This window comes from Marmota monax, unplaced genomic scaffold (assembly GCF_021218885.2).
Source record: "Marmota monax isolate L192 unplaced genomic scaffold, Marmota_monax_Labrador192_F-V1.1 WCK01_AAM20220418_F8-fsc00021, whole genome shotgun sequence".
Lineage (NCBI taxonomy): Eukaryota > Metazoa > Chordata > Mammalia > Rodentia > Sciuridae > Marmota > Marmota monax.
This window is the reverse complement of record NW_026695228.1, coordinates 7,710,037-7,727,666: the sequence shown is the minus strand read 5'-3', so window position 1 is coordinate 7,727,666 and position 17,630 is coordinate 7,710,037. Positions and strand designations below refer to the sequence as shown.

The following is a 17,630-nucleotide window of genomic DNA, read 5'->3' as shown; positions in this document are numbered from 1 at the left end:
CTAACAAGAATTCCATTTGAGTAAATTCTGTAGCATATTATTTGGATGTAAGAAATACTGTCAGCATATGTATTTTTTTGTATGTGTGAGTGTGTGTGTGTGTGTGTATGTGTGCATATTACATATTTTAAAATTTATATTGAAATTACTATTTTATTTTTTCTAAGTAAACTTTTATTTTTAGAATAAATTTAGGTTCATAGAAACATTGGAAGTATAGAGAATTCCTAAATGTATTTCTATTTCCACACATACATAGCATCCCTGTTATCAATATATTCTACCAAAGTTGTATATTTGTTATTCAGTAATTGATGAATCTACATTGATACATTATTATCTCCCAAAGACCACAATTTGCAATAGGGTTCACCCTAGATGTTGTATATTTTATGAGTTTAAACTGATATATAATGATATCCATCTATCATTATACTACCTACCATTATACTATCAGACAGAATAATTTAACTGCCTTAAAAAAATCTTTGCATTACCAGTTCATTCCTCCTTTCCCCTAAACCCCTAGTCATTTATTATCTTCATAGTTAACTTCTGCAGAATATTATATAGTTGGAATCATGCAGTATGTAATCCTAAGATTGGCTTCTTCGGTCATATGGATTTAAGTTTCCTCTGTCTTTTCATGGCTTGATAGCATATCTCTTTGTAGTGACAAATACTTTTCTATTTTCTGGATGTACCAGTTTATCTATGCACTTACCTACTGAGAGACATCTTGGTTGCTCCCAAGTTTTGGTAATTATAATAAAAAGTGCTAAAAATATTGTCAGTTTTTTTTAATGGGGCTAAGTTTTCATATCCTTTGGTTAAATATCAAGGGCTATAATTATTATGGTCTGTTGTATGGAAGAGTATGTTTAATATTGTAAGAAACTGAAAACTGTCTTCCAAAATAGCAGTCTCATTTTGTATTCCTACCAGCTGTGAATGAAGTGTCCTGTTGCTCTATCTTTGCCAGCATGTTATTGTCACTGTTTTAGGTTTTGACCATTCTAACAGTTTTGTAGTGGTATTTAGTCATTTTAATTTGCATTTCCCTGATGACTTATAATTTCGAATATTTTTTCATATGCTAATTGCTATCAGTATTTTTTTTTTTTTGGTGAGGTGTCCAAATCTTTTGCCCATTAAATGAAATTTTGTTCTTTTTCTACTTAGTTTTGAGAAATCTTTGTGTATTTTGGGTAGCAGACTTTATCAGATACGTCTTCTGCAAATAATGTGTCCTAATCTGTGTGGCTTGTCTTATCAACCATCTTTATAGAACAGAAGTTTTTAGTTTTAAGTCCAGCATGTTAATTATTTCTATCATGGATGTCATATTTTAAAAAATCCATCACCAAACCCAAGGTCAACTAGAATTTTTTTCTACATTCTGTGAGTTTTGTAGTAAGTCTTGGGGTTAGGTAGCTATAGTTTAGATATAAGCTGTCGCATAGAAGCTCTCATGTGAGGGCTAGGGTTGTGGCTCAGTGGTAGATCACTCGCCTAGCACGTGCGAGGCCCTGGGTTCGATCCTCAGCACCACATAAATAAACAAGTAAGTAAGTAAGTAAAGACATTTTGTCTATCTACAACTAAAAAAATTTTTTAAAAAAAAGCTCTCATGTGAGACAATGTAAGAAAGTTTAGAGGTGAAATGATTGGGTTACTGAGAGCCTTAATCTAATCAGTGCATTAATCCACTTAAATGTATTAACTGGGTGGTAACTGTAGGCAGGTAAGATGTAGCTGAAGGAGGTTGGTCATTGGGGAGCATGCCTTTGGAGTATATAGTTTGTCCCTGGTGAGCAGAGGAGTCTCTCTCACTGCTTCTTGATTGTCATGTCCTGGGCTTCTTTCCTCTATCACACCCTTCTGCCCTGATGTTCTGCCTTGCCTTGGGCGCACAGCAGTGGAGTCAGCCATCTATGGACTGAGACCTCTGAAATGGTGAGTGTCAAATAAACTTTTCCTCCTCTAAAAATTGTTCTTGTCAGGTCTTTTGGTCACAGCAGCGAAAAAGCTGACTTAAAACACCTTCCAACTTTGTTGTGTTCCTTCCATATTAGCTATTCTAGGTCTTTTGCCTGTTCATTTTAACTTTAGAAACAGTTTGTTATATTCACAAAATAACTTTATGACTGAGCTTGCATAAAATTTATAGGTCAAGTTGGGAAGAAATAACTTTTCAACAACATTGAGTCTTTCCACAAACATGGAGTATGTCTGTATTTCATCCTTCTTTGATTTCAACAGAGTTCTGTACCTTTTCTCATGTAATTCATATACGTATTTTCTTAGATTTATACCAAAGTATTTCATTTTGGTGTGTTCTAATATAAATAGTATTTTTTTTTTTTTTAATTTCAAATTCTACCTGTTTCTTGCTTGTAGACACTTGATGTTCTCCATCCATGGTTCTGCATCTACATATTCTACCCATAAATAGTTGGTTGAAATATTTATTGAAAATATTTTTGGGAAAAAAAAATCTGTGTCTTTACTGAACATGTACTGACTCCTGTCATTATTCCCTGAATAATAAAGTAAACACCTATTTATCTAGTATTTACATTGTGTTAGATAAAATAAATAATCTAGAGATGATTTAAAATATGTGGGAGGATTTGCATTGACCTATGTATATAAATACTGTGACATTTTATATGTAGGACTTGAGCATCTGCAGATTTTAGTATCCAAGGGGGTTTCCTGGAATTAGTCCTTGCCAAGGGCCAGCTCTAAAGGAAATTAATCAAATCTCTTGTATCCTTGTATCTTGCAACCTTGTCACGTAATTGCTAATTCCAGATTTTTTTGTCAGTTAATTTGAATTTTCTCCATAGATGATCACGTCATCTGCAAAGACAAAGATGGTTTTATTTCTTGGTTTTCCATAAATACACCTTTTATTTCCTTTTTTTGTCTTACTACATAGTGACTAGGACTGGGACTTCTAGTATGATGTTGAAAAGAAATGGCAAGGTGCGGGGGGTAACATACATGCTTTTTTCTAATTTTGGTAAGAAATTTTCAATTTTTTTTTTTTTTAACCAATAGTGTCATGTTTGCTTTGGATTTTTTGTAGGTATCTTTTATCAATTTGAGTAAGTTCCCCTTTATTTCTACTTTACTGTTTTTAAAAAAGTTATTATTGGATGTTGTGTTTTGTCAAATGCTTTTTTGCATCTATTGAAAGGATCATTTAAATTATCTTTATAATGTCCATGAAATATATATTTTTCATTTCTGCTATCTATAACATATGTTTTCTTAGTTTGCCTTGTGAGAGGCTTATCTTTTCAAAGAAACAGCTTTTGAATTTGTTGATTTTTCTCTATTAGTTTCTTGTTTTTTATTTCATTGATTTCTGCTCTAACTTTTGTTATTTCCTTGTGCTTATTTTGGATTTAATTTACTGTCTTCCATTATAGTTTTTATCCATAAAGTTGAGCTTTTAATGATTCCATTTTATTTATCTTCTTAGCACATCACTTACACACATTAAAAAACCATTTTAGAAACAAATAACCCAATCAACAAATGGGCCAAAGATCTAAACAGACACTTCACAGAGGAGGATATAGAATCAATCAACAAGTACACAAAAAAAATGCTCACCATCTGTAGCTATCAGAGAAATGCAAATTAAAACCACTCTAAGATACCACCTCACTCCAGTAAGAAAGGCAGCCATTATGAAGTCAAACAATAACAAGTGCTGGAGAGGATGTGGAGAAAAAGGTACACTTGTACATTGCTGGTGGGACTGCAAACTGGTGCAGCCAATTTGGAGGGCAGTATGGAGATTCCTTGGAAAGCTGGGAATGGAACCACCATTTGACCCAGCTATTCCCCTTCTCGGACTATACCCAAAAGACCTAAAAAGAGCATACTACAGGGACACAGCTACATCAATGTTCATAGTAGCACAAGTCACAATAGCTAGACTGTGGAACCAACTCAGATGCCCTTCAACAGATGAATGGATTAAAAAAATGTGGCATTTATACACAATGGACTATTACTCAGCATTAAAAAATAACAAAATCATGGCATTTGCAGGGAAATGATGGCACTAGAGCAAATTATGCTAAGTGAAGTTAGCCAATCCCTAAAAAACAAATGCCGAATGTCTTCTCTGATATAAGGGAGGTGACTCAAAACAGAGTAGGAAGGAAGAACATGAGAAGAAGATTACCATGAAACAAGGAAAAGAGGAGGGAGGGAAAGGGAGGGAGAAGGGGAATTGTACGGAAGAGGGAAGGAGACCCTCATGGGTTCACAAAATATATATAAGATGGTGTGAGGGGGAAGGGAAGGGGAAAAAAAAGAGATAAGTGTCACAGTAGAATGGGTAGAGAATAGGGATGGGAGGGAAGGAGAGGGGAGGGAGAGATAGGGAGGGCAGCAGAATACAACTGACACTAGGATTGCTGTATGTATACACATGGATGTATAACCAATGTGATCCTGCAATCTGTACACGTGGAAAAATGAGAATTCACACCCTATTTGAATCAAATGTATGATATGTCAAGATCATTGTATTGTCTTGAGCAACTAATTAAAAAAAAATTTTAGTGGTTTCTTAGAGTTTGCAATATACATTTATAACTAATTCAAGTCCACTTTCAGATAACACTGTACCATTAACAGAAAGGGTGAGTACCTTATAATAAAATGATCCTAATATCGCCTTCTCACCTTTTGTGTCATTGATATTATTCATTTCACTTATACATGAACATACATAAACATATATGTATATATCCACATTCACACACATAAGTATATATAATTGAATTCATTTTTGCTGTTATTTGGAGAAAACATCTGTTAGATAAATTAACAAAAAAAAAATTAAAGTTTTATTTTCATCCTTTACTCATTACTTCTGTGATGTTTGATTTCTTTATGTAGATCTGAGTCTCTGATCTATATAATTTTTCTTCTCTCTGAAGAATTCCTTTTTAACATTGCTTCCAAGACAGGATTACTGGCAACAAATTCCCTCAATTTTTATTTGAGAAAGTCTTCAGTTCTCTTTCACTTTTAAAGGATAGTTAGTTACTAAGTTCAGAATTCTAGGTTGGTGGGTTCTTTTCTGTCGGTTTTTTTCTCTACCTGAGAAATTGTGTATAATTTATACCTTTGACCCTCTATAGGTAAAGTGTTTTTCCTCCGGCTTCTTTGAATATTTCTCTTTATCTTTGATTTTCTATAATTTGAATATAACATGCTTAGGTGTAGTGATTATGGCATTTATGCTTCGTTTTCTCTGGGCATCCTGGTTCTGTGGTTTGCTATGACATTAAGTTGAGGAGAATTCTTAGTGATTATTGTTTCATACATTTCTTTTGTTCCTTTTTCTGTTTCTTTTTTTGCTACTGCCATTACTGTGGGAAGCCATTCTGGCACGTGATTGGGCACCTCCCTGATTGGGTGTGAGGCATTCTGGCTAAACTGTGTTAGAACTAATCCCCACCCTTTCTAGGTACAAGAGCCCATCCGTGTGGGGGTGTGACTGACCATTGACCCTGAGACCAATCACTGACCCTGACTTTGGAATGCTGTCCCCCTCGACCTTCATTGGATGGAATTTTCCCCTGAATTTCTTGTTCCCCAATAAAAGGCCACTCTCTGGCGTGCTCTGCCTCTCTCTCCTGCTAGTCCTGAGTAAGCCTTGCTGCCCCACTGTGTGGCTCGAGGCAGGAGCCAGAGGGAGGGCCGTCTCAGACCTGGTCAAAGAAAAAGGTAAATTGAGTTTTGTGTGTTTATTTTGATCTCACTAGTTAACTTCTATGCTTCGAACCTCTAGTATGAAGCTAGCGTGCTGGTCATGCGGCTGAATTACACGTATATTACTTTTGTAGCTGCCAACATCAGTTTCTTGAATATTCTATTGTTTTTCTTTTTAGTCCTTTTCTTTTTGCTTCTCCGTGTTAGAAAAATTTATTGAAATATCCTTAAGCCTAGACATTCTTTCTTCTGTAATGTCCAGTCTACATATAAGCCCATTTATTACTAGTTTTTTGTTTTTTGGTGGGGAGAAGGTGTTCTTAGAATTTCCATCTCTCTTGGGTGCTTACGTATCTTTTGAATGCTTTATTAAGTAGAGACCATAACTTATTAATCATAGTTTTTAAACCTGGTTTGAAACCTTCTGTATTTTTTTTTTTTAATACCTGGACATTACTACCAGAGAAAAGGAACTGCTATAAACAGGCCTTTAAAAGCACTAGGTTGGTAAAGTGTAGTGAGCAGGGGAGGTATGGCATAGTTCTTTGAGTAGGTCTCAGTAATTTCATGAACTTGTGCCTCTGAGCTGTGAAATTCTCAGTCTCTCCTTCTGCCCTTTCCTTTTCTCCCTCTGCCCTGCAATTTAAGACTGGATGGTTGTTGAGTGGGCCAGCTCTTTCCCTTGTCTTTTGTAGAAGACAGTAGGGGTCTGGAGCTGGGTATTCTCTTTCCTCCTTGTGGAAAGCTATAGTGGCTGGAATTGGCTAGCTCCGTTCCCCCAGGTCATTTAGAGTCTGATAAAACTCCAGAAGATTAGGCTCTGCTTAAATAGTTTCTCCTAAGGGCAGACCTTAAGAACAGAATGGTCTAGCATAATTAAAAATGGTTTATTTTCCATTCCCTATGCTGAAAACCAGGTTGAGCTTCTGGAGGTAAATAAAATAAGCAAGTATGTGTATAGGGAGGGTGTATTAGGGTTCTTTAGAGGAACAGAATCTACAGGAAGTATAATTATAAAAAGGGGATTTATTAGGTTGGCTTACAAAACTAGAAGCTGGGTAGTCCACAATGGCCATCTGTAGGCTGGAGAGCTGGAAGAATCAGTAGCTGTGCAGTCAAAGGGGCTAAAGCCCCAGAACAAGAGGGATCAAGGGTGCTTCCCTAGTCTGAGACTGAAGGCTTCTGGAAACTATCTAGAGAATCACTGGCAGAGTCCGTTTTGAAAAGTGAAGACGCAGAGTCTGATATCTTCAGATGATCACAGCAGCAATCAAGAACCCATTCAGGAAGAATCCAGCTTGCATCTGCTGCTGCTTCCCTGTTCTTCCAAGTTTTATTTCATCCAAGCCATCATCCTATGGTGCTGCCCACGCTTAGGGAGGGTCTCCACTTCAGTTGGTTTTCCCACATGCCAGTCATTCCTAGAGACACTCTCATTGCCACACCCAGAAGTCTCTTAATCATAGGCATCTCTTAATTCAATTAAGTTGACAATTCAAATTAGCCATTATAGAGGGATTAGGGATGATGTTTCCCCAGGACTGGTTGCTCTGGCGTTATTGAGGCCTAGACTTATCCACTTTAAGCTTCTAGTAGTTTGTCAACTACAGTTCTGGTTTTCCTGCTCTGGCATAGGTTCCTGGAGAGGTTTTTGCTGGGATCAATTCTGGTTCTTCAGTTTTGCCTGCTTCCAGTTTGAAATCATCGTGAGAATGTAAAATGGTGTATCAACTTTAGAATATAGTTAATAGTCCTTAAAATGTTAAATGTGGAATTATAATGTAATTAAGCAGCTCTACTCCTAGCTACATATGCACATGACCCAGCTTCTCTTATAGTTAGAGCTAAGAAAAGTTGTTGATTTTTTAGTTGTTTTAACTTCCTAGTTGTTGTTAGGGCAGAGTGGCAACTTCCAAGCTTCTTACATACTAGACCAGAACTAGGAGATGGAAATTACTTTTTATTAAAATATTAAAAAAAAATTATTATACTATGATCTCCATGAGAAAAGTGCATGAATCGTTAATATGTGGCTTTGTAAATTATAACAAAGTGAATACACTCATGTATCCATCATACAAATGAGGAAGTCAAATATTACATCCCAGAATCCTTCCCATATCCCTTTTCATCTTTACCATTTCTGTCTTTCCCAAAAGTAACTACAATACTGACTTCTAACACTACAGATTAGTTTTACCTATTTTTGAATTTTATATACATGGAATCATACAGTGTTTATTCTTTGTCTCTGGTTTCTTTTCTGGGGGGCAGGGTGCAGGGTGTGTACTAGAATTAAATGCAGGATGCTCTACCACTGAGCTATATCCCCAGCCCTTTTTATTTTGAGACAATGTCTTGCTAGGTTGTTTAGGACATTGCTAGATTGCTGAGCTGTCCTCAATTTGAATCCTCCTGTCTTAGCCTTCCTAGTTGCTGGAATTACAGTTGTGTGCCATGGTGCCTACTGTGTCTGGCTTCTTTCAGTTAATGTGTTTTTTTAGGCAGTACTGGCAATCAAACTCAGGGCCTTGTGTATGTTAGGCAAGCACTCTGTCACTGAGCTACCTCCTCAGCCCTTTTTTTCTTTTAACATTATATTTTTATGATTCATTTGGGTTGTTGGATCTAGCTATAGATGTTCATTTTCTTAGCCGTATAGTTTTTTACATTGTATGAATAGACCATACTTTATGGGTGCATACTGTTGATGGACATTTGAGTTGTTTTCAGTTTGTGGTTTTTATGAATACTTTTTCTAATAACTTTATTGTATGTGTCTTAGTATACATATGAATTCATTCTCTTTAAATATATACCTAAAAGTGGAATTGATGGGTCAGAGTGTATGTTTACATTTAGTTGATATTGACACTGTAGCATTTTCACCAATATTTTATATTGTTAGTTTTAGTCTTATTAATTTTAGGTTTCCAGTGGGTGTGTTGTGGTTTAATTGTGGATGTATTATGCATATTTCTGGTTACTAATAAAGAAGAATAGCATTTCACTTATTAATCAGCCATTTGGATGTGTTCTGTTGTGAAGTGTTCATTTCATCCATTTTTTACACCCCCCCCCCCCACACACACACTTGTAGATAGACACAATATCTTTATTTATTTATTTATGTGGTGCTGAGTATTGAACCCAGTGCCTCACACGTTCAGGGCAAGTGCTCTACCACTGAGCTACAACCCCTGCCCTCACCAATTTTTTTTTAAACTAAGTTGTTTGTGCTTTTAAGAAATAAATTTGTGAGATGTCCTTTATCCATGCTGAGTACAAGTCAATGTCAACTATATATTTGTTTCAAATATCTTCTCCTACTTTGTGATGATGATTTTTTTACTTTCTTCATGTCTTTTGATGTGTGTAAGTTCTTTTGGGGAGGGTACCAGGGATTGAACTCAGGGACACTCAATCACTGAGCCACATCCCAGCCCTATTTTGTATTTTATTTAGAGACAGAGTCTCACTGAATTGCTTAGCACCTCACCATTGCTGAGGCTGGCTTTGAACACTCGATTCTCCTAACTCAGCCTCTCAAGCCACTGGGATTACAGGTGTAGGCCACCATGCCCAGCTTTGATGTGTGTAAGTTTGTAATGTAGTTCTTGGTTATTTCCTTTATGAGTGGAGATTTCTTTGCCCTTTTTGATAAATCTTTGCCTTTAAGAATGTCCTCTTGGGATTGGGATTGGGGTTGTGACTCAGTGGGCCTAGCAGGTGTGAGGCCCTGGGATCGATCCTCGGCACCACATAAACATAAATAAATAAAGGTATTATGTCAAACTACAACTAAAAAAAAAAAAACAACCCAAATAAACAAACAAACAACAACAACAACAACAAAAACAGAAAATGTCTCCTTGGTCACAAAGCAATTCTTTTGTGTGATTATCTTACAGTTTTATTCACCTGCAGTTTTATTGTGGGTGGTGTGACAGGAGTTCAGATACTTTTCCTCCATATCCACTTGATCCAACACTGTTTACTGAAAACATCTTTCCTCAATGCTTCCTTTGTTTTAAACTGAATGCATACATATGTGCTTAGAATAAAGAAAAAAAAATTTGTTAGAGTTTTATCACATGCAGGTAGTCATTGCTTGTTACTGAAATAAGCCAATAACTTATTTACTTAGCCATTCTTATTTATATATTTTTCCTTCTTCTACATGGCTAGTCATTTGGCAGATGAAGACTCTGAGACCCAGAATTTTGGTAGGGAGTTGGTGAGAAGCTGAAGGCTTCTTGACTTCTAGGCCATTGGCCATTGGCGCTTATATTGTTCTTCTTGGTGATGCTTCGCTAGCAGGTGTAGGGTATTGGGAGTAACTCTTTGTGGGTACACAAGGTTTGCTTTTTCAAGTGTTTAATGAAGCTTTGCTTTTTCAAGTAACAAGTTTATTTATTTATTTATTTATATAAACCTTTATTGTTTTGTAGGTAGTACTTTGAATCCTCAAGATACTGGATGCATATTAAAGATTTTTTTAGCCTTTGCAGGGAAAAGCATGGATTAATTTTGCAACCCCCCCCCCCCAGTTTTACCAGATGTTTCACTTTTTCCACCAGTATATAGTCTCAAGAGTTAACTTTATAGTGTTGCATTCATTTGAAACAAGATATTCTTTTGTCATAGTGGTTACAGTCTTTGATTTTTCAGAACAGATATTTTTGCCTCTCAAATTTTTTTGTGGTTTCCAAATTTCCTTTTGGATACAGCCCTCTAAAGTTAAAGTTCTGTTTTTGTTTACCTTTATATTTATATCAAAGCCATTCTTTTTGTTAAAACAACTGAAATACAATTTATAAAGCCATTAAATCAAATAGTTTAAAGGTAATAATTATATATTTTTTATTTGTCCGATATTTTTTTAAACATATAATTTCTGATCATATGCTCCTGAACTGAGAGTTCAAAAATAAACACATAATTATAAAGCCTTTGGTTTTCATCAGATGTATTAAGATCATTCAATGGGGAAAGACTAGTCATTTCAACAAATATTGCTGTAAAAACTGAATGTCCACCTGTAAAAGAATGAAATTACTCTTTCCCTCACAACATATCCCAAAATTAACTCAGAAAGAAGCATAAAACCAAAAGTAGCTAAAATGATGAAACTCTTAAAAAGCACGACACCAAAAGCATATGCAATTAAAGAAAAAAATTAGATAAATTTAATTTCATCACAGTTAAAAAACTGGTTTTGGATGACACTATCAGGAAAGAAAAAGAAAACCTATATAGTGGGAAATTTGCAAGTCAACTATTATATAAGAAACTTATATCTTGAATACATAAAGGACTTTCACACTTCAATAGTAGAAGGGACAGATAATCCAATTTTAAAAATGAACATAGTATTTAAATAGATTTCTTATACATATGGCCATAAGAACATAAAAAGATGTTTAATAAAATTTAGTTATCTGGGAATACTGATCAAACTGCAGTGAGATACTGCTTCACATTCCCCTAGGGCAGCTAAAATAAAAAAAAAATAATGATGAGGCTGTATATTGAAACATTCACAGGAATATAAAATGATACAGCAACTTTAGAAAAGTTTATAATTCCTCCAAATGTAAAATGTAGAGTTATCACATGACTCAGCAGTTCTATTCCTAGCCACATACTGAACAGATAGGAAAATGTGTCTTCACTAAAACGCTTACATAGGTGTTTATAACAGCATTATTCATAATGGCTAAAAAATGGAAACACCTTTCATCTACATATGTCCTGATGAGCAGATAAACAAAACACAGTATATTCATTCAATGGAATATTACTTGGCCCTAAATAGGGATGGCTACAACATGCATGAGCCATGGAAGAAGACAGTCATAAAAGGCTGCATATTTTATAATTCCATTTGTATTAAATGGCCAGTTATAGTAACTCATAGGCAGAGGCAGGAAGTAGATCAGTGGTTGTCTAGGACTGGAGAGAAGAGGGTCAATGGGGAATGATGCTAATGGGTGTGTGGTTGTTTTGGGAGGTGTGAAAATATTATAAAACTGATTATGAGAACAGTTGTATAACTATGGATATATTAAGAACAACTGAACTGTATATTTTTTTCTTTTTGAAGTACTGGTGTTTGAACCCATGGCCTCACATAGGCTAAACAAGCACTGTACCACTAAATTATACCCCAGCCCAGTCTCATGCTTCTTAATATCTTCTGCTTTTTTTGTTAAACAGCTCTCTTAAATTCTCTCCTTTTTGTTCCTGGTCTGTCTGGATTTCATTCTGAGGTGTCAGCTTACAATTTCAATGTTCTTTTCTTTCTCATGTCTACATCTTTCTTCCTGGCAACCTGCCTACTATCTGTTCAACCCTCTGGAAGCTACTACTCTGTAGCATGAAGGGACCTGTGTCTTTCCACTGACATACTTTCAGATATGTAAATAGTTGTGTTTTTTGATTAGTGGGGATAGGAAAAGAGGTTAGAAATCTGTTATAATGAAATGTTAGAAATCTGTTATAATCTCTAAAGGATTTTCAACTGGAAAAAATTATTTTTGTTATTTCTTACTGAAATTAGCTAATGGCTTATTTCTAAAAATACTTCTATCTGTGATTTATAAGAAATAACAGGATGTGGATTAAGGCTTACATAAGGATTTACGAGATAAACTTGTGACCGAAATATAATAGTAAGCCAGAGAAAAATATTTGGCATTTAACGACAATGGTCTCCTCTCTTCCCCAAATCAATAAGTCATGAATTTAATAATAAACCATAGCATGATACATTATAGAGCTGAAGAAAAAGCAAACTTAAAAAAAATTACTGTCAGCATGATCACTCTGAAGATAATTTATATGTGAATATAAAACCATCAGAAATGCTACAGTTAAGTTCTCTGGATGGTGGGAATGTGTGTTGTATTTTTTTCTATTTATAGTTACTAAATTCCTTTTATAATAAGTATTACGTTTGTAATAATAACATTTTTGATTGAAAAAGGCGATAGCAGTAGTATAGAAAGAGTAATTATCCTGAATATAAAATTAGTAGTACCAGTGGAATTGTTGTTGTATGAAAATAGATTGACAGGGAAAGCATCAGATTATCAGTCTCATCAGCATTACTTTAGTTCCTAATGTTTTAAGTTTTTATGTTTGCCTTTTTTTTTTTAACAAAAAAAAATGTTTGGGTGACTAAGTAGATTTGTTATAAGGTTGCAACTGGAAAATTTTTGCTGGGTTTGGAAAAATAGTTTTACAATGAAACTGCATTGTGGGAAGTTGTCTTTTTACAAATATACCTGCAAGAATGTAGAATCCTACCTACATTTGGCTTTTTCTCGAAGAGTGGTTAGGTTTTGTGTCTTCTTTCAGTGAGTTACTTATAGACAGCAGTTGTATAGTGAACCAGCTGAATCCCTAGAATTGTTTTCTTCCTAAGAGAGATGGTGATGGAAATTCTTTCTATTCACGTGTGTAAAAACTATTTATTCTTTATTCCCAGATTAGAAAGAATATTTGCCAAATTTGATGAAGTGCACAATTCGGGTGGTATGATATTGAGTGTCTGCAAAGGTAAGAGTAATTTAAGTTATTCCAGCTTTCAAACAGTTCTAAGATTATTTAGCCAAGTTTTAGACACTATGAATTCAAAGAGTTGATTTTGTAGTGTGAAACATTACCTGTGCGGGGGGGGGGGGGGGTTGGGGGTTTGGGGGTTTGGGGTTGTGGCTCAGTGGTAGAGCGCTTGCCCTGGGGTTTGATTCTCAGCACCACATAAAAATAAATAAAGGTCCATTGACAACTAAAAAAATAGAAAGAAAGAAAAATTACCTAGGTACAGTAACAAAAAAGTTTATATTTTGCTGATTATTATCTACCCTTGGACTGCTTTTAGAGTAAGTAAAATTTTAATAATGCTGTTGTAGTGTACAATGATGCCATTCTTTTGCCTTTGTGTTGTGTGTGGGTTGAAGATGTATTATAATCCTCTTGCCCTTCATGTTACATGAATGAAGTATGTTTTTATGCCCAGAGTAATTGTTTTACTTCATTGTTTTTACTAGAAATTGTATAGTGGATAAACTCTCTTAAACCTGTGTGTAGACTCTCAGTGATGATACTAGTGAATCCTTCAAAATTTCACTATAGAATAATAATCTTTTGCTTCTTAAATGGAATGAGACCAAGTTGGAATTTTGGAGAGATTTGGAATTAGCATCCACATCCACAAATCAGTTGTCATTTATTTGATTTTGTGGTTACGTTAATAAATTGTGTTTAGTTTTATTGGGTAGCACTTACCTGACTTAAATCATTAAATATTAATTAGCCAGGTGTGTGAAGAATATGTTCTGTTTCCGTAGATAATATAGATGATTTTTTACCCCCTAGGAAAGTAGCTTCATATTAGAGAGAGTGGTTAGCTTGGTAATGTAAATGACATTGGAGAAAAAATTTTTTGTTTGAGTATATAGTTAAGGAATAATAAAGCTAGTTAAAAATACAATGTAGTTTTTCTTTTTTTCCTCTAGGTTAAACCAAAACTGTTTCATTGTGTTGCAAAAAGTCAAATGGAGTGAGAATTTGGTGTTATAAACATTGTATCTATCCTAGTTTAAACTTAATTCAGAAATACAAATTGTCTTTAGTGCTACCAATTCTCACCCTGACTGCCAGCCATTTCTCACTTCTGGTCTGAATAGGTATTTAAATTCTTCTCCTAAGTTTTGTAACAGTTATATCTATCCATGTCTATAGAAATGCAGAAAAAGCAGGAAAAGAAAGAGTTGTTAGAATTCCTTGAACGGAGACTTGTGTTTTCATAATGTCATCATTTGTATATTCCAGACTGTAGTTATAATTTTAAGGCAAAATGTATAATATATCTTATAAAATTTAAGGATTCATTGTTTTTAAATATTTATTTATTTATTTTTCGGTGGACACAACATCTTTGTTTGTATGTGGTGCTGAGGATCAAACCTGGGCCGCCCGCTTGCCAGGCGAGCGTGCTACCACTTGAGCCACATCCCCAGCCCCGGATTCATTGTTTGAATGTGGTTTATTTTAAAAGCACTGTCATTCTTATATTTAATGAAATTATTTCTGTTACCTTTGGAATGGAAGCATTTTTTTTCCCCTTGATTCATTTCTTTTTGTCTTATCTCTCCATAAACAGAGAGGTTTGAAGTTAGTATCTGGCATTTTTTTTCTTGGATTCAATATATCAGAGATTATATTGGAGATTATGATCTAAATATACTTGTATTTTATGCAAGTATGTGAAAATTAGTCTATAATGCACATTTTTAGAGTAAAGAATATAGTTAAGATGTTTTTCACAGCAGTACATTTCGCCTGGTTTCAGCTGTTTCCACATCATGGAGTTGGTATCCTCAGGTAAACAACTGCAGATTAAAACTGTAGTTTGCCTTGCGATGGTTGCCTCTGTACCGAACATAATTGCCAAATCTGTACTTTGAAGTTCTGATTGAATTCTTTGATTTGATTTTCCAAAGCATTAGTTTAACACACTCAAGAAGACTAAGTAAATTTTATCAGAACTTTGAACATATCATTTAATTTGGAAATAGTGATAAATGTACTTTTTTGTTGTAGTTGTTATTGTCTTAAGGATTTTTCAAGCATGACTTTAATTCTCATATTACAAAAGTTAAATTAGGCAGAGTCCCAAAGTGCAGTAGAATTAGAAGGACCTGGAATTAAAAATAATCAGATTGTGGCTGAAAGGAGGCAACACTCCCCCAGTAAGAAGGAAAAAACTGAAAGTTGGAGAGTCCCTGTGATTATGGCAGGGTCTGTTATCATCATGGAGCTTTCTAGACAATATTCTATACTAACCAAGATGTAATCATCAGCAGTGTTGGCGACTCTAAGTATTTTTTTTCACTGTGAAAATAGCTGTGCATAATTCTGATTTGTTTGGTGTGTATATAGGACCTAACACAGTGTGGTTTGTAATCATGGTAAAGTATTTCTAGTTTCTCTGTTTTAAATAGTTGCTAGAAAGGGAATTAATTGCTTCTAAAGACTTAATAATATAAATCATGGACCTTAGGCTTTTAAATTACCTTGATACTTGGTTTATATGAGTCAATAAGGTAACTTCCAGTTTCGTTTTGTTTATTTTTATAAACAAAATAAACAGGTGCCGATCATTTGGTGAAAAGCAAAGCAACTCTTTTTTTAGGCTGATTTAAAAGCATATCTGTCTGGGACCATGAACCCCAGGGCCTTCTTAGAGCTTGATAACATCCTGATGGTTGTGCAGCTTGGATAGAGGGTGCTCTGCGTCCCTGCAGCTGCGCACTGGCTAGGTTCTGTTTCTACCAGAAGCAAGCTTTGTTTCCTGTGGCCCTGCTGTCCCCACACAGAGCAGCCTTTGATGGGCTGCCTTTGACGTGATTTGTTTACGGCAGCCAGAAATGCTTCCTGCATAATGAAAGCAGTTAATCATGGAAACTGGGCTATTCCTGTTTGTGTACTTCTAGCAGTCTTCTGTTGTAAATATTAAAAGGTAATGACAAAGGGATGAAAACCTTTTTAAAAAGGCACAAATCAGTTAATCCATTCGATCATGTGATTGCTACTGATTACATGGGTATCTTTAGGGAAGCAGAAAATGATTGCTGAACACATGCCTTGTGTTTTGATGATTGCATTAAAAGTCCCCTAGTGGGATGGCATTTACTGACTCCCAGAGCTTTTCTTAGATTAAATTTCAGGCAGCCAGTACAAGGAGAAACATCACCACCTGTATCTAACAGCATATGTACAGTTAAAGAATAATCTTGATCAAGCCCTGCTAGGCTCTGCTAAATAAACGAAGGTTTTCAGCAAGACCCCAGACTTTTATTTTGAAGTGGAGTAGCAGCTGTTGGCTATTGCGGTGCAGAGCTGCAGCGCGGCCTGGGTCACACAGTGCTCCGGGTGTCTGCAGGCTGCAGGCCGAGCCCAGTGGCGCAGGCACTGAGCTACACTTATTTGCTGTGCTGTTTGACCTCTTGGTTTGAGAGAGCTCCCTGGACCATCTGAATGGCTATGGGAGATGGTGAGTAAGATTTATTTTTCCTCTTTTGCTGTGTTATACACTTCCTTTTAAGGTGCCGATCATTTGCTATTAAGAAACGTATTTCTCCCTAAAGAATGAAGGACATTTCTGTGTTTGTGTATGTGTGTGTACGCTCATGTATACATTTATGCATGTGTGTGCTTGTCATTTGGTATCTTTTTTCACTTGATGTGTCTGTATGGGATCTTGCAAACATAAGGTGACAAATTTAGCTTGCAATCTAAGCAAGCCTTCAGTCTTTGGTATTGGATATGAAGGGATATTGGAAGAAACGTGGAATGTATGCAAAAGCTTTTGAAGGGAGAACATGGCCTTTGGAAGAATGACAGATTTTGGCAGGAAGGTTTGATTAGCTAGCTTGGCATCTTTCCTGTTGTATTCGATGCAAGTAGAATTCTGTGCTAATCAAATATTTAAAGAAGCAAAATGGCTTGCCATGGACACTATTTTAATTAGTATGCTTGTGATTTGTCAGTGTATCTAGTAAACAGTTCTTTAGAAAATAGCCTTTTAAGAATTCTCTACAGGATATAATTTGATTAAAATTTTTTTCAGTATTTTATTTTGTTAAGGATAGTCATAAAAACAATATTTCTATAGTGCTTTATAGTTTGCAAAAGGACTTTCATTACTTAAAATATTTTAATTCGGGTACAAATCCAGGAAGTATGCAGAATATTTTGGTATTTCCATTTCACAGATTAGGAAACTGAGTCTTGCTGAAGATATGTTGATCCAGACAGAGAAAACAAACTACACAAAATCTAAAGTCCCAAGTGAGCATGTGATATTGTTCTTC

The 17,630-nt window shown here is 35.3% G+C and overlaps 1 protein-coding gene across 40 annotated transcripts in view; it reads left to right on the top strand.

Annotated features, from left to right (window-relative positions):
* Clasp2 (cytoplasmic linker associated protein 2) overlaps positions 1-17,630 on the top strand; it is a 201,755-nt gene that overhangs the window by 32,499 nt on the left and 151,626 nt on the right. For 39 of the 40 annotated variants that reach the window (XM_058576652.1, XM_058576658.1, XM_058576640.1 and 36 more), the window contains exon 7: positions 13,241-13,311. In XM_058576652.1, the coding sequence (XP_058432635.1) occupies positions 13,241-13,311 (71 nt within the window). Of the gene's footprint in view, positions 1-13,240; positions 13,312-16,022; positions 16,811-17,630 lie in introns of those variants that run through there. The other variant, XM_058576670.1, reaches the window with a different exon arrangement.